This window comes from Salmo trutta, chromosome 29 (assembly GCF_901001165.1).
Source record: "Salmo trutta chromosome 29, fSalTru1.1, whole genome shotgun sequence".
Lineage (NCBI taxonomy): Eukaryota > Metazoa > Chordata > Actinopteri > Salmoniformes > Salmonidae > Salmo > Salmo trutta.
Genome location: NC_042985.1, coordinates 37,547,265 through 37,574,539, shown reverse-complemented (window position 1 = coordinate 37,574,539; position 27,275 = coordinate 37,547,265). Strand labels below are relative to the sequence as shown.

General features: G+C 43.2%; 1 protein-coding gene across 4 annotated transcripts in view; it reads left to right on the top strand.

Moving 5' to 3' along the window:
• Positions 1-27,275, top strand: part of LOC115167558 (tetraspanin-4) — a 103,822-nt gene that overhangs the window by 20,018 nt on the left and 56,529 nt on the right. For 2 of the 4 annotated variants that reach the window (XM_029722123.1, XM_029722122.1), the window contains exon 2: positions 1,822-1,901. In XM_029722123.1, coding sequence (XP_029577983.1) covers positions 1,839-1,901 — 63 coding nt within the window. In that variant the 5' untranslated portion in view covers positions 1,822-1,838. Of the gene's footprint in view, positions 1-130; positions 1,902-27,275 lie in introns of those variants that run through there. The other 2 variants (XM_029722121.1, XM_029722120.1) reach the window with 2 other exon arrangements.

Below are 27,275 nucleotides of genomic sequence, written 5' to 3'. Positions count from 1 at the left end.
GGAACAGTGTGTGGTGCGAGGGAGGATGGGACGCAGGAAGCGGATTGGCTCAGCTCTGTAGTAGGGTGTGGCTATAGGCTGTGAATGACTGCTCCAACCCATCTCACTGTCAGGATTTGAGGACAGTTACCAAGGAGTAGAGGGGGGGAGTGCTGAAATAGTGTGAGTGAATGAGAGACAGTAAGCGAGAGAAAGAGAGAGAGGGAGGGTGGAAGGGAGAGGGCGAGCGAGAGGGAGCTGGACGGTTGCTATAACACTGCAGTCTTTTTTTTCTTCCCTCATCCAAGGAAGGTGTCTCTCTCTCTTCTTCTGGAGATGACCCTGGCAGATACTTTACTCTAGTTACCCACCTAGAGAGGAAGAGGAGAAAACAAACAAAAGGGTGCACAGAAGGGAGGGAGAGAAGAGGAGGAGAGGGAACCTTGCCTGAATGCAATGCTCTACTGGCTGGACTGTGGAACTGATAGACAGAAAGGGAGACAGAGGTGAAGAAGGAGCAAGGGAGTGAGGCAAGTAGCAGGTAGACCTGCGAAACAGCAGCTGCGGGAAGGGGAACAGAGGAAAAGCAGAAAGGGGGAGTTAGAGAGGAGAGAGAACAAACCAGGACGAACAGGAAAACCAGGCAAGGAAAGTGGTAGAGCGCTCATCTAAAGGAAACCAAAGAATGCTCTCCTCATTTCAGTTACCGATCCTTTTATCACGTATCTTTTCCTTTCACTCATCCCCACGCATTCACCTCAGTGTTGTCTCTTGGTCTGCACATCTTCTCTCCTTTTAACTTTTCTGAATGTGAGGGAAAGTGGAGCCAAGACAATGGACACTGGTGAACATTCAGAATCAATTCCAACTGGACGTAGAACTAGCGTGCGGTCTTAATGGAGAAGTGGTTCTGGTGTAAAAGAGACTGATTGGCTAAAACACTGTTGTTGTTGTCAACAGTGGCTGTTTTCTCTGCCAGAGCGCACCTGCTCCGGAATTTCTAATGGCACCAGGTGTGACGTATCACTCAGCCAACCGACCACATTAGAGCAGTTCGGGAAGTGCCAAGCGCTCTTGCAATTACGTGTGTCGGATTCACCTGAGATTAGCAGGAATTGGAAAAACTAGAGCTTATTTTTTTCAAGTGATAGACAAGTGTAGTTGTGGGATTCAGGAAAGGAACATATAACGAACAGGTGTTGTAGGATTAAGCAAAGGGAAACGGGAATATACAGGTGTAGGATTACGAATGAAGGCAATCTGAATAACCACAGATGACAAGACATCGTCCACAGACGAATTTGAGGTGATGTGTTTTAATCTTAGCTGGTCTATCACTGCAGGGGCACAGTTGGACTACATGTCTAATCACGCTTCAGTTTCTGTGGTGAAAACACTGTAGGCTGGTTTGCTTAGAAACTATTTGGAACAGTTGCTCTTCCACATTACTGGCACCACAACTATGCACATTTGTCACCTGAGGACACGTTATTTGGACTTTGTGTCTCTGTTTAGGTCTTAAGTGACTTTTGAGGCTCTTGAGGGTGTTGAAATAAAACTTTGGCTGTTGCTAGCGCCTCACCTCTGGTTGGTCCATGAGGCGCTCGAGCACGGACGAGACGCCGTACCGGCGCAGTCCCTCACTGGACAGCAAGCCCGAGACGCCACCCTTCACCTCGGGCTTCCACAGCTACAGTGGCGAGTACGAGTATAAACGTCCGCCCTTTGCATTCGGCTTCCACACGGCGCCGGGTCCGCAGGCGGCTAAAGGCCGCTACCCCACCTCGCAGGGGAAGAAGTATGTGGTGTTTTACCTGGACCTCTCCTTCATCTTCCTCCTAGAGCTGCGGCGCTGCAGGATGGCTGAGGGCTGCATGAGGAGCCTGCGTTACGGCATGGTCTTCTTCAACCTCCTCTTCTGGGTGAGTCAAGCTTTTTGGTATTTGGAGTGTGTGTGTGTGTGTGTGTGTGTGTGTGTGTGTGTGGTGGGGGTGTTTGAGATGTGGCAAGTCTTGGTGAGTCCAGTGTCTGTCAGACAGACAGACAGACAGACAGACAGACAGACAGACAGACAGACAGACAGACAGACAGTCTGTCTGTCTGTTATACGAGTGATTATGTGGGTGTGATTCATTAAGTTTAGTTTCTGTATTTCTATGTGGGTATATTTCTGCCTGTTTGTGTTCAGCCTATGCATGCGCAAACCTGTTTGTATCGCGGCTATCACTTTATTGAAATAGTCACACTCTTAATTCATTATCATTATCACATCCATCTTACTCTTTTGCAAAAGTGGCTGCTGTCAATTGGGTCCGTCAACTACACAATCCTATCTTTTTACACTCGGGGGCTCTTGACTGTGTCTGTTTGATTGTGTCAGTCTCAATGCGATAGTATCTGTCCCCTCACCACTCTTTTGACGCCTGCACGGCTTGTCAAACGTGACCGTTAAGCTTTAAATTCACAGATGTCTATCTATACTCACCCTTCATGACCTACCTTTATCCTTTTCTCTGCATGCTCTGGGAATTTGGGTCTCTACAGCGTCCTGATTCTATGGTCCCCTTTGACTAATTGAACGCGCCCGTCCTCTTTTGTAATAAAATGAGGTCTTGTACATTTGGAAAGCAATCACTGCGAAGGCCCACTCCTTCCTGGGAGCCAGTGACCTCCAGACCCTTCTTTTAATCAGCTATTACCTGCTGCCAGAGAGGGGTCAATGTATTTGTGATTAGCAGCTGTGTGTGTGTGTGTGTGTGGGGGGGGTGTCACGGGCAATACATCCTTGCAAACAAAATGATCACTTACATGTGAGAGAGGTCTTATCATGGGGTATGCTTTTTACCTCTTCAGACAGCGTTAAGATATTTATGCTTCTAATAAGATGAAACAGGCAGAGCTCTTCAATTGGAAATAGTTGCCCGTTTAAAAGTCTGGAGCTAAATGACAGGGATGTTTGGTGTATCCTCTGTCTAGCCACGCACCCCATGAGCATGGCACTTAATTTTATCTGCTCCTGTTAGTTGCCCTGCAAAGGAAAATCTGCTAAATTACCTAAATGTAAACATATTGGGCCATCATCAATACAGCTAATCATCCCTTAGCAATCTTTATTTGATTGGGTGTCATTTAGGTTTGGCTATTTGATTGGAGAAACCCGCATGTAAAAAGTGTCCATCTTACATTGTCATAGATTTTATGTCCAGCCTGTAGGCTACAGAAAACTCACTTATCCTATATCTGCTACATGATTTATTATAAACTCAGCAAAAAAATTAATGTCCTCTCACTGTCAACTGTGTTTATTTTCAGCAAACTTAACATTTGTATGAACATAACAAGATTCAACAACAAACATAAACTGAACAAGTTCCACAGACATGTGACTAACAGAAATTGAATAATGTGTCCCTGAACAAAGGGGGGGTCAAAATCAAAAGTAAGTCCGTATCTGGTGTGGCCACCAGCTGCATTAAGTACTGCAGTGCATCTCCTCCTCATGCACTGCACCAGATTTTCCAGTTCTTGCTGTGAGATGTTACCCCACTCTTCCACCAAGGCACCTGCAAGTTCCCGGACATTTCTGGGGGGAATGGCCCTAGCCCTCACACTCCGATCCAACAGGTCCCAGATGTGCTCAATGGGATTGAGATCCGGGCTCTTCGCTGGCCATGGCAGAACACTGACATTCCTGTCTTGCAGGAAATCACGCACAGAACGAGCAGTATGGCTGGTGGCATTTTCATGCTGGAGGGTCATGTCAGGATGAGCCTGCAGGAAGGGTACCACATGAGGGAGGAGGATGTCTTCCCTGTAACGGACAGCATTGAGATTGCCTGCAATGACAAGCTCAGTCCGATGATGCTGTGACACACCGCCCCAGACCATGACGGACCCTCCACCTCCAAATCGATCCCGCTCCAGAGAACAGGCCTCGGTGTAACGCTCATTCCTTCGACGATAAACACGAATCCGACCATCACCCCTGGTGAGACAAAACCGCAACTCGTCAGTGAAGAGCACTTTTTGACAGTTCTGTCTGGTCCAGCGATGGTGGGTTTGTGCCCATAGGCGACGTTGTTGCCATTGATGTCTGGTGAGGACCTGCCTTACAACAGGCCTACAAGCCCTCATTCCAGCCTTTCTCAGCCTATTGCAGACAGTCTGAGCACCGATGGAGGGATTGTGCGTTCCTGGTGTAACTCGGGCAGTTGTTGTTGCCATCCTGTACCTGTCCCGCAGGTGTGATGTTCGGGTGTACCGATCCTGTGCAGGTGTTGTTACACGTGGTCTGCCACTGCAGCTATCCGTCCTGTCTCCCTGTAGCACTGTCTTAGGCGTCTCACAGTACGGACATTGCAATTTATTGCCCTGGCCACATCTGCAGTCCTCATGCCTCCTTGCAGCATGCCTAAGACACGTTCACGCAGATGAGCAGGGACCCTGGGTATCTTTCTTTTGGTGTTTTTCAGAGTCAATAGAAAGGCCTCTTTAGTGTCCTAAATTTTCATAACTGTGACCTTAATTGCCTACCGTCTGTAAGCTGTTAGTGTCTTAACGACCGTTCCACAGGTGCATATTCATTAATTGTTTATGGTTCATTGAACAAGCATGGGAAATAGTGTTTAAACCCTTTACAATGAAGATCTGTGAAGTCATTTGGATTTTTACGAATTATCTTTGAAAGACAGGGTCCTGAAAAAGGGACGTTTCTTTTTTTGCTGAGTTGAGAATTTTTTTTTGCGGAACACTGGTGGAGCGCCGCAGCGATTCATCTCTCCAACAGCACCCTGGAGAGGCGCTGGGAATGGACAAGCTAAGTATTTTGCACCCCTGCCTTTGACAAAGTGGGCACTGCTTATCACAGGGCAGCATCAGTGCTCACCTAAAAGTCAATTTGCCACTGGTTGAGAGAAATTGTCATTGTTTTGGGGAAAGATTATGTGAGGTTTAATGTGTTGTTGGAGGTGCATTTTGGTCAGTGTAGCTCAGAAAATGCCCCCCTCGTCATTCTGCTACCATAGGCAGATTGACAGGATAGGCAGTAGGACAGGATAACATAACGCCAATGACTGGGTGGAGAAGAGTGTCTGAACAGAAGACATTCAACTTTAGAAACGGATTGGTCCAGCAGGCTGTCAAGCGGCAGGAAGATAAACAGATCATATACAAAGACCCAGATTTCAAAGTTGACACACCAGATCTACCTCCCAACATCGCCCCGGTTGAAAAACCAACCAAGGAGGAGCTGGTGGCAAAACTTTTCAGCCTAACTTTTCAGCCTAACTTTGCAACTAACTTTAGCTAGCCGAATGATGGCAGTGTGATGTTGTGGAACGCCATCAGTAACATGTCATGCAATCATTGGTGGCTGCGTGCAGTGTGACTGCTATGTAGTCCACCTGGAACAGCACCATTCTCTACCTCACGGGTGTATTCATTCCGGTATCTCATAGGCATAGAAACCAGAATAAATAAAACAAGCTTGGAACCTCAAACTCTGGCAATTTGACTGGTCAACTCATGGGCACATTTGCAATGGCTGCTTGGTGTTGTCATCAAATTTGATTTGTCACATGCTTCGTAAACAACAGGTGGAGACTAACAGTGAAATGCTTACTTACAGGCTCTTCCCAAAAATGCAGAGAGAGAAAATAGAGAAATAATAGAAAAGTAATAATAATAATAATAATAATAATAATAATAATAATAATAATAATAATAATAATACACAATGAGTGACAATAACTTGGCTATATACAAGGGGTACCAGTATCGAGTCGATGTACAGGGGTTTGAGGTAATTAAGGTATATACAGTTGAAGTCGGAAGTTTACATACACCTTAGCCAAATACATTTAAACTCAGTTTCACAATTCCTGACATTTAATCATAGGATCACCACTTTATTTTAAGAATGTGAAATGGCAGAAGAATAGTAGAGAATAGTAGAGAATTTCAAATTGTATTTATTTCGTCACATTCCCAGTGGGTCAGAAGATTACATACACTCAATTAGTATTTGGTAGCATTGCCTTTAAATTGTTTAACTTGGGTCAAATGTTTCAGGTAGCCTTCCACAAGCTTCCCACAATAAGTTGGGTGAATTTTGGCCCATTCCTCCTGACAGAGCTGGTGTAATTGAGTCAGGTTTATAGGCCTCCTTGCTCACACACTCTTTTTCAGTCCTACCCACAAATTTTCTATAGGATTGAGGTCAGGGCTTTGTGATGGCTACTCCAATACCTTGACTTTGTTGTCCTTTAGCCATTTTGCCACAACTTTGGAAGTATGTTTGGGGTCATTTGGAAGACCCATTTGCAACCAAGCTTTAACTTCCTGACTGATGTCTTAAGATGTTGCTTCAATATATCCACATAATTTTCCTTCCTCTTGATGCCATCCATTTTGTGAAGTGCACCAGTCCCTCCTGCAGCAAAGCACCCCCACAACATGATGCTACCACCCCCGTGCTTCACAGTTGGGATGGTATTCTTTGGCTTGAAAGCCTCCCCCTTTTTCCTCCAAACATAAGGATGGTCATTATGGCCAAACAGTTCTATTTTTGTTTCATCAGACCAGAGGACATTTCTCCAAAAAGTACGATCTTTGTCCCCATGTGCAGTTGCAAACCGTAGTCTGGCTCTTTATATGGCGGTTTTGGAGCAGTGGCTTCTTCCTTGCTGAGCAGACATTCAGGTTATATCGATATAGGACTCATTTTTACTGTGGATATAGATACTTTCGTACCTGTTTCCTCCAGCATCTTCACAAGGTCCTTTGCCGTTGATTTGCACTTTTTGCACCAAAGTACGTTCATCTCTAGGAGACAGAATGTGTCTTCTTCCTGAGCGGTATGACGGCTATGTGGTCCCATGGTGTTTATACTTGCGTACTATTGCTTGTACAGATGAACGTGGTACCTTCAGGCGTTTGGAAATTGCTCCCAAGGATGAACCAAACTTGTGGAGGTCTACCATTTGTTTGAGGTCTTGGCTTATTTCTTTTAATTTTCCCATGATGTCAAGCAAAGAGTCACTGAGTTTGAAGGTAGGCCTTGAAATACATCCAAAGGTACACCTCCAATTGACTCAAATTATGTAAATTAGCCTATCAGAAGCTTCTAAAGCCATGACATCATTTTCTGGAATTTTCCAAGCTGTTTAAAGGCACAGTCAACTTAGTGTATGTAAACCTCTGACCCACTGGAATTGTGATACAGTGAATTATAAGTGAAATAATCTGTCTGTAAACAATTGTTGGAAAATTACTTATCAGAATTACAAGGTCCTTTGCTGTTGTTCTGGGATTGATTTGCACTTTTTGCACCAAAGTACGTTCATCTCTAGGAGACAGAACGCGTCTCCTTCCTGAGCGGTATGACGGCTCTGTGGTCCCATGGCGTTTATACTTGCGTACTATTGTTTGTACAGATGAACGTGGTACCTTCAGGCGTTTGGAAATTGCTCCCAAGGGTGAACCAGACTTGTGTAGGTCTACATTTTCTTTGAGGTCTTGGCTGATTTCTTGTAGGTGTTCATTTTGTCCAGTTGGGAAAGGTAAGTGTGGAGTGCGATTTGCGTCATCTGTGGATCTGTTGGGGCGGTATGAGAAGTGGAGTGGGTCTAGGGTATCCGGGAGGATGCTGTTGATGTGAGCCATGACCAGCCTTTCAAAGCACTTCATGGCTACAGACAGGAGTGCTACGGGGCGGTAATCATTTAGGCAGGTTACCTTCACTTCCTTGGGCACAGGGACTATGCTGGTCTGCTAAAACATGTAGGTATTACAGACTCGGTCAGGGACAGGTTGAAAATGTCACTGAAGACACTTGCCAGTTGGTCCGCGCATGCTTTGAGTACACGTTCTGGTAATCCGTCTGGCCCCGCAGCTTTGTGAATGTTGACCTGTTTAAAGGTTTTGCTCTCATCGGCTACCGAGAGCGTTATTACACAGTCGTCCAGAACAGCTGGTGTTCTCATGCATGCTTCAGTGTTGTTTGCCTCGACGCTAGCGTAAAAGGCATTTTGATCGTCTGGTAAGCTCGCGTCACTGGGCATCTAGCGGCTAGGTTTCCCTTTGTAGTCTAATAGTTTTCAAGCCCTGCCACATCTGACAAGCGTCAGAGCCGGAGTAGTAAGATTCATTCTTAAACCTGTATTGACTCTTTGCTTGTTTGATGGTTGGTCTGAGGGCATAGCGGGATTTCTTATAAGCGTCCGGATTAGTGTCCTGCTCCTTGAAAGCAGCAGCTCTAGCCTTTAGCTTGTTGCGGATGTTGCCTGTAATCCATGGCTTCTGTCTGGGATATGTACATACAGTCACTGGAAGGCAAAGTGTTCCTAATTTGAACCATTTCATGTGTCTGAAAGAAATACTCTGCCTACCCGGCAGGCCCAGAGAGCAAATCAAGTGCTCCTACAGGCCTGCCGCTGGCCAATCAGATAACTGTGCAGACATGAGCTTTCTTGAGCCATAGACTGCAAAAAGAAGCCTCAAACGCACAGCAAAGTTGATACTGTATAATTTCTAAACTTTTAAAACCAAGACTAGAGAGAGCGGCTGTTTTTATGTGTAAGTTTAAGTTGTTATTCAGCACTGTCAACACTTTGTTCAATACCTTTTTATAAGCTGTAAAATGCGTGTTCTCCCTACTTCCACACGCTACAACCAGCACTGCAGTGGCAATGACTGAGTATAGCAAAGTGTTCCGATAAGCTTGCGTTGTTTATTAGCGGCTTGTCTTTTTTAATATCAAGGAATGTTTCACTTTTCTCTGGTCGTAGGAGTAACATGAATTGGTGCATGAGGCATAAATAATGCAGTGCGACTTGAGTTTTGGAATCAGCTGGAAGACTGTGTCCCTTTGTAAAAAAAAATATTATGCTCACTTAGCTGTGCCTCACAAGTAATGAAATAAATGAATTATTATCAGTGTGATCATATATCCCATTGAAAAATATATATAATTTCAAAATGGTCTGAGAAGAACAACATTGGCAGGCAAATTCAAGCATAGACAATATGCAGTGATAATGTATTGGGCCTATAGCCTACTGCACAAACCTCATTGCTACAGAAATGTTTTAATTGGTTAATGTTGCATAGGCTTACATTTTTTAAAGTCATGTTTTTAAGAAATCTGAGCGGTAGATCTCTGCTTGCATTTGGACTCAAAGTGATCTTGACTCAAGTTTTTTTTTGCTCCTTCGGTCTCCCATCGATGTTTTTAACCAAGCCCAGCCTTGCTTAGGCTTGATATTTCTCACTGACTATTACCAATGTGCTATTGTGGGAATTATTGTTGAAATCTCCATTAATAAGTTCACTGTTGCTATCACAGTCATTCCACACTGTAGGTTCAACAGAGCAAATTAAATGTAACCATACTTTATCAATCATATATCATCAATGATGGATTATATAGCATTTGGAAAGTCATCAACAGATATTGTTTAGATTCAGAGGTGAGGACAGAGGAACAGATTTGGTATGCTAGCTTACTGTCTAGACACGATTCTACTGTCAGAATGCCAGGTAAATGGGCAAAATAATGCAAAGATGAAAGAGAATGGGGTATAATGGAATGGATTCAGACCATCCCAGGAGATGACAGAAAAGCTTAATCTAGGTATTGCAAATCAGAAAGGTGTGGTGGGCTCACACATCTTATTTGTCATGCACAAACGGAGTAACACGAGAAATGCTGCTCCGTTTTCTAATGCAAGAACATTTTTTGACACAGGCACTACATTTGCAAGAGGGAATAACCAACTTTGCAACTGAAGATCACCTGGGATGTGTTGTTGAAGTCATTGCAAAGAAAGTAATCAATATCCACAGAACAAAATGCACAGAGCTTATGAATGCCGTTACAGTGCATTCGGAAAGTATTCAGAACTCTTGACTTTTTCCACATTTTGTTTCGTTTTTTCCCCTCATCAATCTACACACAATACCCCATAAAGACAAAGCAAAAACAGGTTTTTATAACTTTTGGAAATGTATTACCTTATTTACATAATTATTCAGACTGTTTGCTATGAGACTCGAAATTGAGCTCAGGTGCATCCTGTTTCCATTGATCCATAAGATCCATAAGATTCCATCCATAAGATGTATCTACAACTTGATTGGAGTCCACCTGTGGTAAATTCAATTGATTGGACATGATTTGGAAAGGCACGCACCTGTCTATATTAGGGATGCACAATATATCGGTGAACATATCGGAATCGGCCGATATTAGCTAAAAATGCCAACATCTGTATCGGCCCAATGTCTAGTTTAACGCCGAGTGTTAAAAACTGATGTCAAAGCTACCGTGCATACAGTTGAAGTCGGAGGTTTACATACACTTAGGTTGGAGTCATTAAAACTCGTTTTTCAACCAGTCCACAAATTTCTTGTTAACAAACTATAGTTTTGGCAAGTCGGCTAGGACATCTACTTTGTGCGTGACAAGTAATTTTTCCAACAATTGTTTACAGACAGATTATTTCACTGTATCACAATTCCCGTGGGTCAGAAGTTTACATCCACTAAGTTGACTGTGCCTTTAAACAGCTTGGAAAATTCCAGAAAATGATGTCATGGCTTTAGAAGCTTCTGATAGGCTAATTGACATAATTTGAGTCAATTGGAGGTGTACCTGAGAATGTATTTCAAGGCCTACCTTCAAACTCAGTGACTCTTTGCTTGACATCATGGGAAAATTAAAAGAAATAAGCCAAGACCTCAAACAAATGGTAGACCTCCACAAGTTTGGTTCATCCTTGGGAGCAATTTCCAAACGCCTGAAGGTACCACGTTCATCTGTACAAACAATAGTACACAAGTATAAACACCATGGGACCACGTAGCCGTCATACCGCTCAGGAAGGAGACGCATTCTGTCTCCAAGAGATGAACCTACTTTGGTGCAAAAAGTGCAAATCAACAGCAAAGGACCTTGTGAAGAAGCTGGAGGAAACGGGTGCGAAAGTATCTATATCCACAGTAAAAACGAGTCCTACAGTGAGGGGAAAAAGGTATTTGATCCCCTGCTGATTTTTGTACGTTTGCCCACTGACAAAGAAATGATCAGTTTATCATTTTAATGGTAGGTTGATTTGAACAGTGAGACAGAATAACAAAAAAATCCAGAAAAACGCATGTCAAAAATGTTATAAAATGATTTGCATTTTAATGAGGGAAATAAGTATTTGACCCCTCTGCAAAACATGACTTGGTGGCAAAACCCATGTTGGCAATCATAGAGGTCAGACGTTTCTTGTAGTTGGCCACCAGGTTTGCACACATCTCAGGAGGGATTTTGTCCCACTCCTCTTTGCAGATCTTCTCCAAGTCATTAAGGTTTCGAGGCTGACGTTTGGCAACTCGAACCTTCAGCTCCCTCCACAGATTTTCTATGGGATTAAGGTCTGGAGACTGGCTAGGCCACTCCAGGACCTTAATGTGCTTCTTCTTGAGCCACTCCTTTGTTGCCTTGGCCGTGTGTTTTGGGTCATTGTCATGCTGGAATACCCATCCATGACCCATTTTCAATGCCCTGGCTGAGGGAAGGAGGTTCTCACCCAAGATTTGACAGTACATGGCCCCGTCCATCGTCCCTTTGATGCGGTGAAGTTGTCCTGTCCCCTTAGCAGAAAAACACCCCCAAAGCATAATGTTTCCACCTCCATGTTTGACGGTGGGGATGGTGTTCTCATCTGACCACAACACTTTCACCCAGTTGTCCTCTGAATCATTTAGATGTTCATTGGCAAACTTCAGATGGGCATGTATATGTGCTTTCTTGAGCAGGGGGACCTTGCGGGCGCTGCAGGATTTCAGTCCTTCACGGCGTAGTGTGTTACCAATTGTTTTCTTGGTGACTATGGTCCCAGCTGCCTTCAGATCATTGACAAGATCCTCCCGTGTAGTTCTGGGCTGATTCCTCACCGTTCTCATGATCATTGCAACTCCACGAGGTGAGATCTTGCATGGAGCCCCAGGCCGAGGGAGATCTTTTGTGTTTCTTCCATTTGCGAATAATCGCACCAACTGTTGTCACCTTCTCACCAAGCTGCTTGGCGATGGTCTTGTAGCCCATTCCAGGCTTGTGTAGGTCTACAATCTTGTCCCTGACATCCTTGGAGAGCTCTTTGGTCTTGGCCATGGTGGAGAGTTTGGAATCTGATTGAATGATTGCTTCTGTGGACAGGTATCTTTTATACAGGTAACAAGCTGAGATTAGGAGCACTCCCTTTAAGAGTGCAAACGTACAAAATCAACAGGGTTTCAAATACTTTTTTCCCTCACTGTATATCGACATAACCTGAAAGTCTGCTCAGCAAGGAAGAAGCCACTGCTCCAAAACCGCCATAAAAAAGCCAGACTCCGGTATGCAACTGCACATGGGGACAAAGATCGTACTATTTAGAGAAATGTCCTCTGGTCTGATGAAACAAAAATAGAACTGTTTGGCCATAATGACCATCGTTATGTTTGGAGGAAAAAGGGGGAGGCTTGCAAGCCAATGAACACCATCCCAACTGTGAAGCACGGGGGTGGCAGCATCATGTTGTGGGGGTGCTTTGCTGCAGGAGGGACTGGTGCACTTCACAAAATAGATGTCAGGAAAATTATGTGGATATATTGAAGCAACATCAAGACATCAGTCAGGAAGTTAAAGCAGGAAGTTAAATGGGTCTTCCAAATGGACAATGACCCCAAGCATACTTCCAAAGTTGTGGCAAAATGGCTTAAGGACAACAAAGTCAAGGTATTGGAGTAGCCATCAAAGCCCTGACCTCAATCCCATAGAACATTTGTGGGCAGAACTGAAAAAGCTTGTGCGAGCTAGGAGGCCTACAAACCTGACTCAGTTACACCAGCTCTGTCAGGAGGAATGGGCCAAAATTCACCCAACTTATTGTGGGAAGCTTGTGGAAGGCTACCTGAAACGTTTGACCCAAGTTAAACAATTTAAAGGCAATGCTACCAAATACTAATTGAGTGCATGTAAACTTCTGGCCCACTGGGAATGTGATGAAAGAAATAAAAGCTAAAATAAATAATTCTCTCTACTGCCATTATTCTGCCATTTCACATTAAAATAAAGTTATGATCCTAACTGACCTAAGACAGCGAGTTTTTACTATGATTAAATGTCAGGAATTGTGAAAAACTGAGTTTAAATGTATTTGTCTAAGGTGTATGTAAACTTCCGACTTCAAGTATACCTACATAACGTTGGTAACGCCTAGTAACACCACGTAAAATGTTGCGCTACACGTGCAACACAGCATTCCTAACCTAGCCCACACAATGTCTGCTGTGTGGATCGAGCAGTCAACAAGTCAAGCAGTCATTTGAAGGAGTAAGACATTTTCAGCGAGACAACTCAAAAGGCAAAATCCATTAAAGCCAAGATACAGTTTCTTAGAAAAGTGTTCACCCCCTTGGCGTTTTTCCTATTTTGTTGCATTACAACCTGTAATTTAGATGAATTTTTATTTGGATTTCATGTAATGGACATACACAAAATAGTCCAAATTGTCCAAATCACCAGCATGTACCTCCTTGGCTGGAACCTTGTTGATGAGTGTCAACTGAAGTCAGTGGCAACCCTGGCCCAGCGACTTCACTCCTCTAATTTTGTCTAGTCGATTTCTTTAGCCACTCAAACACGCCCAATATCTGCGGTGCTGCTCGTGGCAACGTCATCTCGCGGAGTTTACCTTTAAATTATAAAGTCAATGGGCATGTTTGAATGTTAAATCTAAAGCAACCTGCTAGACGAAAGTCGAGGAGTGAAACTGCGACAGCCAAAAGTTGGACACTAATGTGGTTTTCCAACAGCATGGCTTAGATCAACATGGCAGGTGTTGCCTTTGTTTATAAAAGTTTTTCTCTATGTTGAAATAAACATGTCTCCAACCCCCATATCACACACACACACACATTCAAACTGAAATGTGTACATTGTACAATCAATTAGTGAGAGAGAGCATCAAATTAATTTGTATATATCCACTGTAGCCTGCTATATATGAATCGCGGTAAAGTTGGTTCCTGTTTAAGGCATGTCTTTGGTCACGCTTGCGTGAGTCAAACAAAAAAAACCTAATATTTGGTTGACTATAGAGCATCCCACAATGCAGGCGATGGCTGTAGGATGAAGTTGTAGGTGGTGGGCCGACGCTTCGTATCTGCTTTAGTTTGATATGATCGGGAGGAGCTGGTTTTTACATAGTGTACATTTATTTCTTCTAAACTCATTTCTGTTTGGAAATGTTAATTCTTGCAAATGTTTTAAATACTTAATTTTATGTTCGCAAGATAATCCTCTAAGAAAACCAATAATCCTCATGTCTCTCATAATCTGTTAAAAAGTAATTGGAGTTTTTACCCTTGTAGGCTGGCCAGAATTAGGCAGTGGTGTAAAGGACCTAAGTAAAAATACCTTAGTCTGTTTTTTTTGTATCTGTACTTTACTATTTATATTTTTAACAACTTTTTCCATTCCTAAAGAAATAATGTACTTTTTACTCCATACATTTTCCCTGACACCCAAAAGTAATCATTACGTTTCTACAGGAAAAGGGTCCAATTCACACACTTATCAAGAGAACATTCCTGGTCAGCTCTACTGCGTCTAACTCACTAAACACAAATGCTTAGTTTGTAAATTATGTCTGCGTGTTGGAGTGTGCCCCTGGCTATCCATAAATAAAATGCTGTCTGGTTTGCTTCATATAAGGAATTTCAAATGATTTATACTTTTACTTTTGATGCCTAAGTATATTTTAGCAATTCCATTTACTTTTGATACTTAAGTAAATTTAAAATCAAATACTTTTAGACTTTTACTCAAGTAGTATTTTACTGGGTGACTTTTACTTTTGTGATTTTCTATTATGGTGTCTTTACTTTAAGTACCTTTTCCACCACTGGAATTAAGGTCACTAAATCAATGGAGGCCAGAGAAAAGTGTTCAAAACTCTGAAAAAGGTAATTGTGTAAACTAGGCTGGATTCTGTGCAAGAATGAAGGCTAGTATTGGAGATCTGCACGGGACTGATTTATTCATCCTGTTCCCGACTTCACTGCAGCTTTCATACTGCACCTGCCCACACCCTCTGGCTTTCTGTTGACAGTCCCACAATGTTATTTTAGGTATATGTGACGCAGCTCACTTGTCAGCCATGGTTGCAGCAATTTTGCGCCCTGTAGGCAATATCAAAATGGGCAAAAATAACCTAAGAAAGTTACATTACCAGAGATTCTCACGTGGCCCATTTTATTAGGCTATCGGTAATACTGGGCTATATCAGCCAATAGGCTAGACCAGTGGTTCTCAATCCTGGTCCTGGGGACCCAAAGGGGTGCACATTTTTGTTTTTGCCCTAGCACTACACACCTGATTCAAATCGTCAAAGCCTGATGAGGAGTTGTTGATTTGATTCGGGTGTGTAGTGCTAGGGCAAAAACAAAAATGTGCACCCCTTTGCGTCCCCAGGACCAGGATTGAGAACCACTGGGCTAGACGTAGTTTGAAGAGAGTACAGTTGGAGAGACTTGCACTTTCTCTTGAGCTACGTTTTAGCCTACCTTTTAGGAGTGGGGAGATTTTCAGGCGAGACCAATATGATTGATCAATATTTATTTCTAGGCAATGTAGAAAACTATAGCCTAATCATATTTACGAAGTACATTTTGTTGGAAAGATAACTGCCCCATGCTTCTCCGCCCATGCATAGGCTAGCCACCTCATTTTTGAATGTTGCTATGGGCACAGCCAAACAACAGAAATTATGGATTCGACTTTCACTTTACTTTCCTACTGCAGCAGCAGGTCGCAAACTTGCCAGAGTATAAAAAAAAAATCAAGTGTAATATTCATATGTGTAAACATACTGAATTGTAATTGGATGCATTTTACCGCCTTATCATACTGTGCTATGATTGGTTAATACCACCCAGGTGGTGAGGTCATGGTCAGTTGATCATGGTATGAGACACGTGAACATGCCAGTTATAGCTAGCTAATAAAGAGCTACACTAAGAAATATGCTGTCGTACTGCATTTTATTATTTTGTACAAATCGTAAGAAACAAGACATGGTGTCAGAGTAAAAGGACTAAAAGATGGATTTTGCTGGAGTTCCTTCACCTCGAATGGACTGGGAGTCTACAAACTTACCCGATGCATGGAGTAAGTACAACAGCATGTGGAGCGAATGTTCACGGGTCCTCTGAAGGAAGGAGGAAAAGTGCAGCTGCCTTCTCTGGATTGGTGACAAGGGGAGAGATATTTACAACACATGGACACTTCCTGAGGCTGAATCAAAACATACTACGATTGTTTTGAAGCATATGTTGTGACGAAGACCAATAGGATTTTTGCTAGGTGTCAATTCCATGAGAAAGTACAGGGAGCTAGCGAATCGTTTGAGACTGGGCTGCGTCTGCTTGTGAAAGACTGTGATGATGTAAACAAGGATGAGATGGTCAGGGACCGTATTGTATTTGGAACACACTCACCACTAGTGAGAAAGAAACTTTTGAATGTTGGGTCTGAGCTAACGCTGGACAAAGCTATCGACATAACCAGATCTCACCAGCTAGCATAGGTTCAGATGAAAACCATTTCGGGCGTCAGCATGAGCGCATCACGTGAACAAGCAGTGCACGCAGACATCAAAGCACACCTCCGGTGCCCAGAGAGCCGCTTCAGAACAGAGAGACATAACTCCAAAACAGAGCGACACACTCAAAACTCCTCAAAAACATGGATATTGTGGATACAAAGTGCATGGCGAACAGGGAAGTTGCCCAGCTAAAGGGAAATAGTGTACTAAATGTTGAAAATGGAATCACTTTGCAAGTGTGCAGAGCTTACCGTGGAAAAACAGTACACACAGTGAGTGAAGATGAAATGTCAGAGTCAAATGCAGATAAACTGTTTATTGATTCAGTGACACAGAAATATCAGAGACAGAGCAAGCCTTTGCTGACATTGAGATAGGGACACAAGACACAGAGCTGAAGTTCAAACTAGACACTGGTGCACAAGTAAACATTATTCCTCTGAATAAATAACGCAGCTTGACATCTGAGTGCGAGCTACAGCCCACCATGCGCAGACTGACTGGTTATGGTGGTGAACAGCTCCCAGTAAAAGGCACATGCACTTTCAAAAGCAAATGCAAGGAAAGTGACTTGATGTTGGACTTTTACATTGTTGACACTCGAGCACCTGCAGTGCTAGGTCTTAAAGCATGTTTAGACATGGACCTCATCAAGCTAGTTTTATCAGTGACAGCACCAGTAGAGACAGAAAATGTAATGGAGGAGTTTGCTGATGTTTTAATAAGAATAGGACTATTCCCAGGAGAATGTACCATTCACCTTGACCCAGACGCAACCCCCGTGGTCGACCCACGAGAAAGATTCCCCTTTGCTCTCTGCGCCCGTCTGAAGAAAGAGTTGGAGAGCATGGAGCAATTTGACATAGTCACCAAGGTTACAGTTACAGTTCCCCTGTCCAGTGTCTGTTATTTTGCCCATCTTAATCTTTTCTTTTTATTGGCCAGTCTGAGATATGGCTTTTTCTTTGCAACTCTGCCTAGAAGGCCAGCATCCCGGAGTCGCCTCTTCACTGTTGACATTGAGACTGGTGTTTTGCGGGTACTATTTAATGAAGCTGCAGGTTGAGGACTTGTGAGGCATCTGTTTCTCAAACTAGACACTCTAATGTACTTGTCCTCTTGCTCAGTTGTGCACCGGGGCCTCCCACTCTTTCTATTCTGGTTAGAGCCAGTTTGCACTGTTCTGTGAAGAGAGTAGTACACAGCGTTGTACGAGATCTTCAGTTTCTTGGCAATTTCTCGCATGGAATAGCCTTCATTTCTCAGAACAAGAATAGACTGACGAGTTTCAGAAGAAAGTTCTTTATTTCTGGCCATTTTTGAGCCTGTAATCGAACCCACAAATGCTGATGCCCCAGATACTCAACTAGTCTAAAGAAGGCCAGTTGTATTGCTTCTTTAATCAGGACAACAGTTTTCAGCTGTGCTAACATAATTGCAAAAGAGTTTTCTAATGATCAATTAGATTACATTTTTACATTTGAGTCATTTAGCAGACACTCTTATCCAGAGCGACTTACAGTAGTGAATGCATACATTTCACCCTGGCATTGCACACACCATGCTGGCATTGCAAACACCATGCTCTAAGCCTTTTAAAATGATAAACTTGGAATAGCTAACACAACGTGCCATTGGAACACAGGAGTGATGGTTGCTGATAATGGGCCTCTGTACGCCTATGTACATATTCCATAAAAAAATCTGCCATTTCCAGCTACAATAGTCATTTACAACATTAACAATGTCTACACTGTATTTCTGATCAATTTGATGTTATTTTAATGGACAAAAAAGTTGATTTTCTTTCAAAAACAAAGACATTTCCAAGTGACTCCAAACTTTTGAACGGTAGTGTATATGGACGACAAGTCATTGTGGATTCCGACCACAAGCCCCTCGAGTCAATCATGAGGAAACCTCTAGCCGCAGCCCCGCAAAGGCTACAGAGAATGATCCTTCAACTACAAAAATACAACTTCACAATCACTCACCGTCCAGACAAAGACATCCCTGTCGCAGACACACTCTCCAGGAAGATGCTTACCTACAAGGACAGCAGCCTCAGTGAAGGAATGGACATGCAAGTGCACACTATGTACAGCAACTTACCAGTTAGTGACACACAACTGAAGGAGATCCGAGCAGAAACAGAAAAGTACTCACAACTCGCACAGCTGAGGAAAGTCATACAGGATGTATGGCCTGAGGAGAGGAGAAAATGCCCTCATAGTGTCTCAGAGTTTTGGAACCATCGTGATGAACTATCACAGATCAATGGAATCATTTTCAAAGGAGAGAAAATCATCATTCCTACCAGTCTTAGAAAAGAGATTTTGACGAAGATCCATGCTGGACACATGGGCATGGAAAAGTGCAAACAAAGAGCACGGGACATTTTGTTTTGGCCCAGAATGTACAAACAGAGGACATTGTTGGTAAATGCGCCAGCTGTCTTGAACGACGCCCCTCAAACACCAAAGAGCCAATGTTACCTCACTGTATCCCAGACCGACCCTGGCAGGTCGTGGCAACCGATCTGTTCACCTGGAACAACGAGGACTACATCGTAACAGTGGACTACGAGAGCAGATACTTTGAAATTCGACATTCACAGCACCACATCTGCAGCTGTGATACACAAGCTGAAAGCCATCTTTGCCAGGCATGGCATTGTAGATACTTTAATATCTGACAATGGCCTCTGTTACAAATTAAATGAGTTAGGAATCCTTCACAAAAGCATGGGAGTTCACACATCACCACAAGCCCACATTACCCTCAAAGTAATGGCCTTGCTGATTAATCTGTGCTAATGGGACAAAGCAAAAGCAGACAAGAGAACCCTACCTCAAGTCTCCTTGAATACCTCAACACTCCAGTTGACAGCTTCAAATCACCAACCCAGCTGTTGATGAGCCGCAGACTTTGTTCCATACTTCCCAGCACCAACCAGCAGCAGCAACCTGAGGTCGTCAGCTACAACGAAATGCATGAAAAACGTGCACAGAGACAACAGCAAAATTGATACTGCGACAGGTCAGCTAGACCACTGCCACCACTGAACGACGGAGAGTCAGTTAGAATCCAGGAGCATGGCCACTGGAAGCCAGTAGTTGTTATCCATCTAGCTGACACTGAACGTTCATATCACGTCCGCACAGCTGAAGGAGCGGTGTACCACCGCAATCGTCGTCACCTACTGAACACAAAAGAACAATACACTGATGAGATGAATCATTCCCCTGAAAGAGAATGTGATGGACTAAACACACACAGCACAACATCCACCATACTTACCTGCAACACCACAATAACTGTTGACTGACAGAAGCATGCTCAGCATCATATCATACAAGGTCAAGCAGAGAGGTCAAGCCCAGAGCTGTCCTAGACCTGTGAAATGTAAAAGGGTGTAGGTAGATCACTGCCCCAAGAGTTCCAGACTGTAAACTTGTTATTGAAAAGTTGATTTGAAATGGTATTGTATTTGTTTGAAATGGAGATTCATTGCTACAGTGAAAGTTGAGTTGCTGGGAATCCTTAGTTCTAAAAGTAACAGTATGCTGAATCATTGTTTGAGTCTTATGTTGATTCAGTTGGTGCAGTATAAATGGTTACGTACCTTGAGTTCAAACGACAGCGCATGTATTAAAAAGAAACACTTAGAATATGTAAAACATTTTTTGAAAGAAGGGGGGTGTAATATTCATGTGTAAACATACTGAATTGTAATTCGATGCATTTTACCGCCATATCATAACATATGATTGGTAAAGACCACCCAGGTGGTGAGGTCATGGTCAGTTGATCATGGTATGAGACACGTGAACATGCCAGTTATAAGCTCAGCAAAAAAAGAAATGTCCCTTTTTCAGGACCCTGACTTTCAAAGATAATTCGTAAAAATGCAAATAACTTCACAGATCTTCATTATAAAGGGTTTAAACACTGTTTCCCATTCTTGTTCAATGAACCATAAACAATTAATGAACATGCACCTGTGGAACGGTCGTTAAGACACTAACAGCTTACAGACGGTAGGCAATTAAGGTCACAGTTATGAAATCTTAGGACAATAAAGAGGCCTTTCTACTGACTCTGAAAAACACCAAAAGAAAGATGCCCAGGGTCCCTGCTCATCTGCGTGAACGTGCCTTAGGCATGCTGCAAGGAGGCATGAGGACTGCAGATGTGGCCAGGGCAATACATTGCAATGTCCGTACTGTGAGACGCCTAAGACAGCGCAACAGGGAGACAGGACGGACATCTGATCGTCCTCGCAGTGGCAGACCACGTGTAACAACACCTACACAGGATTGGTACATCCGAAAATCACACCTGCGAGACAGGTACAGGATGGCAGCAACAACTGCCCGAGTTACACCAGGAATGCACAATCCCTCCATCAATGCTCAGTCTGTCCGCAATAGGCTGAGAGAGGCTGGACTGAGGGCAGTGAGAGGACGTTCCTTTTTTTGCTGAGTGTACTTATTTTCTTTAGCCTACTGGACGAGAGACGCATGCTTGCTTGCTGAATGTAAAATAGGCTACAGCATTACGAATGAGTTGGGAGTTGGAATGGAGAAGCCCATATTTGGTTTTTTTGTAGGCCAATCTTAACACTGGGCTACATGCATCCTGACAAAATGACTGACCTGCTAATGTACCTTTCTGGACCTTCTAAGCTGTCGAGAATAGACCCACACTGATCCAAATGGTTGCATAATCAGCCTAGGCCAGTTATTTTGGCAAGAAACAAAACATTTGAACGGTTTTTCAAATTAGTCTACATCACTGCAGTTTACAGCTTATGGACAATAATTGTGTACTCACAGTATAACAATAATACATTCCTTGTTGCATTGTGTATTTGTAGCCCAGGTATAATGCACTACAGATCTGCCATTTCATAAACTTGAACTCTTGCACTTTGACAGGTAAATAATTATCTTATAGCCCTAATATTTTGCTAATGAATGGCCTAATATCTAGCAAATACTTAGCTATTTAGGCACATTCAGATGGACAGGGACCGTGTGCATCTTTTTTTTTGTGTTTTTCAGAGTCTGTAGAAAGGCCTCTTTAGTGTCCTAAGTTTTCATAATTAATTGTGACCTTAATTGTGTACCGTCTGTAAGCTGTTAGTGTCTTAACGACCGTTCAACAGGTGCATGTTCATTGTTTATGGTTCATTGAACAAGCATGGGAAACAGTGTTTAAACGTTTAAACCCTTTACAATGAAGATCTGTGAAGTTATTTGGATTTATTTGGATTTTTACGAATTATCTTTGAAAGACAGGGTCCTGAAAAAGGGACATTTCTTCTTTTGCTGAGTTTAGAAATACAGTGGCTTGCTAAAGTATTCACTCACCTTGGCATTTTTCCTATTTTGTTGCCTTACAACCTGGAATTAAAATTGATTTTTTTGGGGGGGGTTTGTATCATTTGATTTACACGACACGTTGAAGATGCAAAATATTGTGAAACAAACAAGAAGTAACAAAAAAAACAGAACTTGATCGTGCATAACTATTCACCCCCCCTCCCCCAAAGTCAATACTTTGTAGAGCTACAGTTTGCAACATTTACAGCTACAAATCTCTTGGGGTATGTCTCTATAAGCTTGGCACATCTAGCCACTGGGATTTTTGCCCATTCTTCAAGGCAAAACTGCTCCAGCCCCTTCAAGTTGGATGGGTTCCGCTGGTGTACAGCAATCTTTAAGTCATACCACAGATTCTCAATTGGATTGAGGTCTGGGATTTGACTAGGCCATTCTAAGACATTTAAATGTTTCACCTTAAACCACTCGAGTGTTGCTTTAGCATTATGCTTAGGGTCATTGTCCTGCTGGAAGGTGAGCCTCCGTCCCAGTCTCAAATCTCTGGAAGACAAACAGGTTTCCCTCAAGAATTTCCCTGTATTTAGCGACATCCATCATTCCTTCAATTCTGACCAGTTTCCTAGTCCCTGCCGATGGAAAAACATGCCCACAGCATGATGCTGCCGCCACCATGCTTCACTGTGGGGATGGTGTTCTCGGGTTGATGAGAGGTGTTGGGTTTGTGCCAGACATAGCGTTTTCCTTGATGGCCAAAAAGCTACATTTTGAACTCATCTGACCAGAGTACCTTCTTACATACGTTTGAGGAGTTTCCCACATGCCTTTAGGCAAACACCAAATACAGTGTAGACATTGTTAATGTTGTAAATGACTATTGTAGCTGGTAACGGCAGATTTTTTTAATGGAATATCTACATAGGCGTACAGAGGCCCATTATCAGCAACCATCACTCCTGTGTTCCAATGGCACGTTGTTAGCTAATCCAAGTTTATCATTTTAAAAGGCTAATTGATCATTAGAAAACCCTTTGCAATTATGTTAGCACAGCTGAAAACTGTTGTCCTGATTAAAGAAGCAACAAAACTGTCCTTCTTTAGACTAGTTGAGTAGCTGGAGCATCAGCATTTGTTGGTTCGATTACTTTGGTTCGATTGCTTTAGCAGTATGCTTAGGGTCATTGTCCTGCTGTAAGGTGAACCTCCGTCCCAGTCTCAAATCTCTGGAAGACTGAAACAGGTTTCCCGCAAGGATTTTCCTGTATTTAGCGCCATCCATCATTCCTTCAATTCTGACCAGTTTCCCAGTCCCTGCCGATGGAAAAACATCCCCACAGCATGATGCTGCCACCACCATGCTTCACTGTGGGGATGGTGTTCTTGTGGGGATGAAAGGTGTTGGGTTTGCGCCAGATCTAGCATTTTCCTTGATGGCCAAAAATCGCAATTTAAGTCTCATCTGACCAGAGTACCTTCTTCCATATGTTTGGGGAGTCTCCCACATGCCTTTGGGCGAACACAAATGTGTTTGCTTATTTTTTTCTTTAAGAAATGTATTTTCTGGCCACTCTTCCGTAAAGCCCAGCTCTGTGGAGTGTACGGCTTAAAGTGGTCCTATGGACAGATACTCCAATCTCCGCTGTGGAGCTTTGCAGCTCATTCAGGGTTATCATTGGTCTCTTTGTTGCCTCTCTGATTAATACCCTCCTTGCCTGGTCCGTAAGTTTTGGTGGGCTGGCCTCTCTTAGCAGGTTGAGAACCATCAAACTGGCAAAGCGTCAATACAGGATTAAGATTTAATTGTACTACACCGGCTCCGATGCTCGTCGGATGTGGCAGGGCTTGCAAACTATTACGGACTACAAAGGGAAGCACATCCGCGAGCTGCCCAGTGACAAAAGCCTACCAGACGAGCTAAATTACTTCTATGCTCGCTTTGAGTCAAGCAACACTGAAGCGTGCATGAGAGCATCAGCCGTTCCGGACGACTGTGTGTTCACGCTCTCCGTAGCCGTGTGAGTAAGACCTTTTAAACAGGTCAACATTCACAAGGCCGCAGGGCCAGACGGATTACCAGGACGTGTACTCCGAGCATGCGTTGACCAACTGGCAGGTAACCTGCCTAAATGACTAACGACGTCTGTAGCCATGAAGTGCTTGGAAAGGCTGGTCATGGTTCACATCAACACCATTATCCCAGAAACCCTAGACCCACTCCAATTTGTGTACCGCCCTAACAGATCTAACAATGATGCAATCTCTATTGCACTCCACACTGCCCTTTCCCACCTGGACAAAAGGAACACCTATGTGAGAATGCGCAGCGTTCTACACCATAGTTCCCTCAAAGCTCATCACTAAGCTAAGGACCCTGGGACTAAACACCTCCCTCTGCAACTGGATCCTGGACTTCCTGACCGGTCGCCCCCAGGTGGTAAGGGTAGGTAACAACACTTCTGCCACGCTGATCCTCAACAAGGGGGCCCCCACAGGGGTGTGTATTTAGTCCCCTCCTGTACCCCCTGTTCACTCATGACCGCATGGCCAAGCACAACTCCAACACCATCATTAAGTTTGCAGATGAAACAACAGTGGTAGGCCTGATCACCGACAACGATGAGGCAGCCTATAGGGAGGAGGTCAGAGACCTGGCAGTGTGGTGCCAGGATAAGAACCTCTCCCTCAACGTGATTAAGACAAAGGAGATGATTGTGGACTACAGGAAAAGGAGGACCCTCATCAACAGGGCTGTGGTGGAGGAGGTTGAGAGTTTTAAGTTCCTTGGCGTCTACATCACCAACAGACTATCATGTTCCAAACACACCAAGACGGTCGTGAAGAGGGCACGACCACGCCTATTCCCCCTCAGGAGATTTGGCATGGGTCCTCAGATCCTCAAAAAGTTCTACAGCTACACCATCGAGAGCATCCTGACTGGTTGCATCACCGCCTTGTATGGCAACTGCTCGGCCTCCGACCGCAATGCACTACAGAGGGTAGTGCGTACGGCCCAGTACATCACTGGGGCCAAGTTTCCTGCCATCCAGGACCTCTATACCAGGTAGTGTCGGAGGAAGACTCCAGCCACCCTAGTCATAGACTGTTCTCTCTGCTACCGCATGGCAAGTGGTACCAGAGTGCCAAGTCTAGGTCCAAAAGGCTTCTTTAACAGCTTCTACCCCCAAGCCATAAGACTCCTGAACAGCTAATCAAATGGCTACCCGTACTATTTGCATTACCCCTCCACACCCCCATTTTTACACTGCTGTTTGTTATCCATAACTTTACCTCTACCTACATGTACTATTTAACTTTTTTTTACTTCAGTTTATTTTTGTAAATGCTGTACACTTTTTTTTGTAAAACTGCATTGTTGGTTAATGGCTTGTTAGTAAGCATTTCTCTTGTATTCGGCGCATGTGACAAATTAAATTAATTGTATGTGTGGGGTACAGAGATGAGGTAGTTATACACTATTATTGCACACAAAGTGAGTCCATGCAACTTATTATGTGAGTTGTTAAGCACATTTTTGCGCCACATTTTGACTCAAGATTTCAGCTTCCATTTTTTTAAATTAATTTGTAAACATTTTGATAAACATAATTCCACTTTGACATGATTATTGTGTGTAGGCCAGTGATTAAAACATCTCAATTTAATCAATTTTAAATGCAGGCTGTAACACAATGTGGAAAAAGTCAAGGGGTGTGAAGGCACTGTATTACCATGCCAAAACATGATCAAACTATTTAATTCACTGACAGAGAGATCGTTAATGAAACACTAGCTTCCTTAGCAGGCTAATTTACAGTAGCTGGCTAGGCTAGATAAACTATTACATTGTCTAGCTTTTACTAAATTGGCTAAGTGGTCAGAGTTACCTCTGCATACGATCAAAACAATTCACATTGCATGCTGCATTTTAAGTGTACTCAAACTGATATTTATCTTATTTGTCTTCATCACCATCAGATAACAGCTCAAGTTTACGTCTTAGATAGAAGCAGGCCATTGGCTGCCTTCATCACGAGGGGTATGTACAGGGTTTCTGATTGGGTCCACATTTAGCAATTCTACACTTTTGCCTGAGCAGACAGAGCGCTGAAATATACTTTTTTATGAGAAAATGTGCAAGAATTTAAATTGCCAACAAATGTTATTGTCATAAGAATGTTTTACTGTCATATACAAAAAATCTGCTCCTCTCTCGACAGGGATCGAGTCAAAACTTCATGACCTTTGATCACATGAGTTTTGTTCATGCAGTCGACATGAGGTGCAAGTTGGACAATTTCTACCCCCATGATGCAACACACTTTGAAAGGCGGTCACCAATTTCACGAAAGTAATCTGCTTGAACGCGCCCAATCTCAATGTGACCCACCAGATTCAGAAGCTTGAAAACCCCACTAAACCCCATTTTTAGATTTTTGTCCCCCGCAAAACTAAAACTGAACATAATTCATTGATTTTTTATTTATTTTTAGTTAGTTTTGGAGTAAAAAATAGTTTTATTAGTTTGTTTTTCAAACAGGATTGTTCATTATTTTAATTCAGTGTACTAAATAGTTTTCAGGATTTGTTTTCGTTTTATTTTCAGTTTTATTTTACTTTAATAACCTTGGTTACAGCAAAGCTTTTAGTTATTTTGATGTTGAAAGCATGTTGAAAAACGGATTGTGTCAGGTGTGTGTCAACGAGGAAGTGTATAAGAGAGAGACTTTGTGTGTGGCCTTTCTGGTACCACCACACTCACTTCATTCAAATTGAAATCCAATAAGCATTCACTTATTCCGGGGCTAAATTCAGTTATCCTAATGTTCATTTTCTCCATTACCTTAACTGAGTGAAATAGCTTAATACATTCTCACTCTACCCTGGAGTATTATTGTCTGCTGAACGGCAGCGGGGTGCAAGAGGTCTATCAGTCCTTCCCAGACAAACTGTAGAAAAGACAGAAATTACAGAAAAAAAAGGATCCCTTCTCCCAGGGCATACAGCGGCAAGACCCTAAATGTTGGCAAAATGACTTCACAGAAGAATTAATATAACAGTGGGCCTCCCAAAATACGCCAGGATGCACGGCGCTAATCGTATAGCTTTCAGCAGCCTCAGCTCCCACTTGAGCCGCAAAGGGCTCCACACGCGCACACAAACACACAGTACAGTAGCAGCAAAGTCCCCAATAAGTCACTTAATTAGCGTCCTATGTAGTTAATCTCGTTAGTACTGACTTGGTGTACTCACACTGCGGGGACCCGCGGGTGAGACACATATGGAGATAAAAAGAGAAATGGAGAAGGGAGAGAGG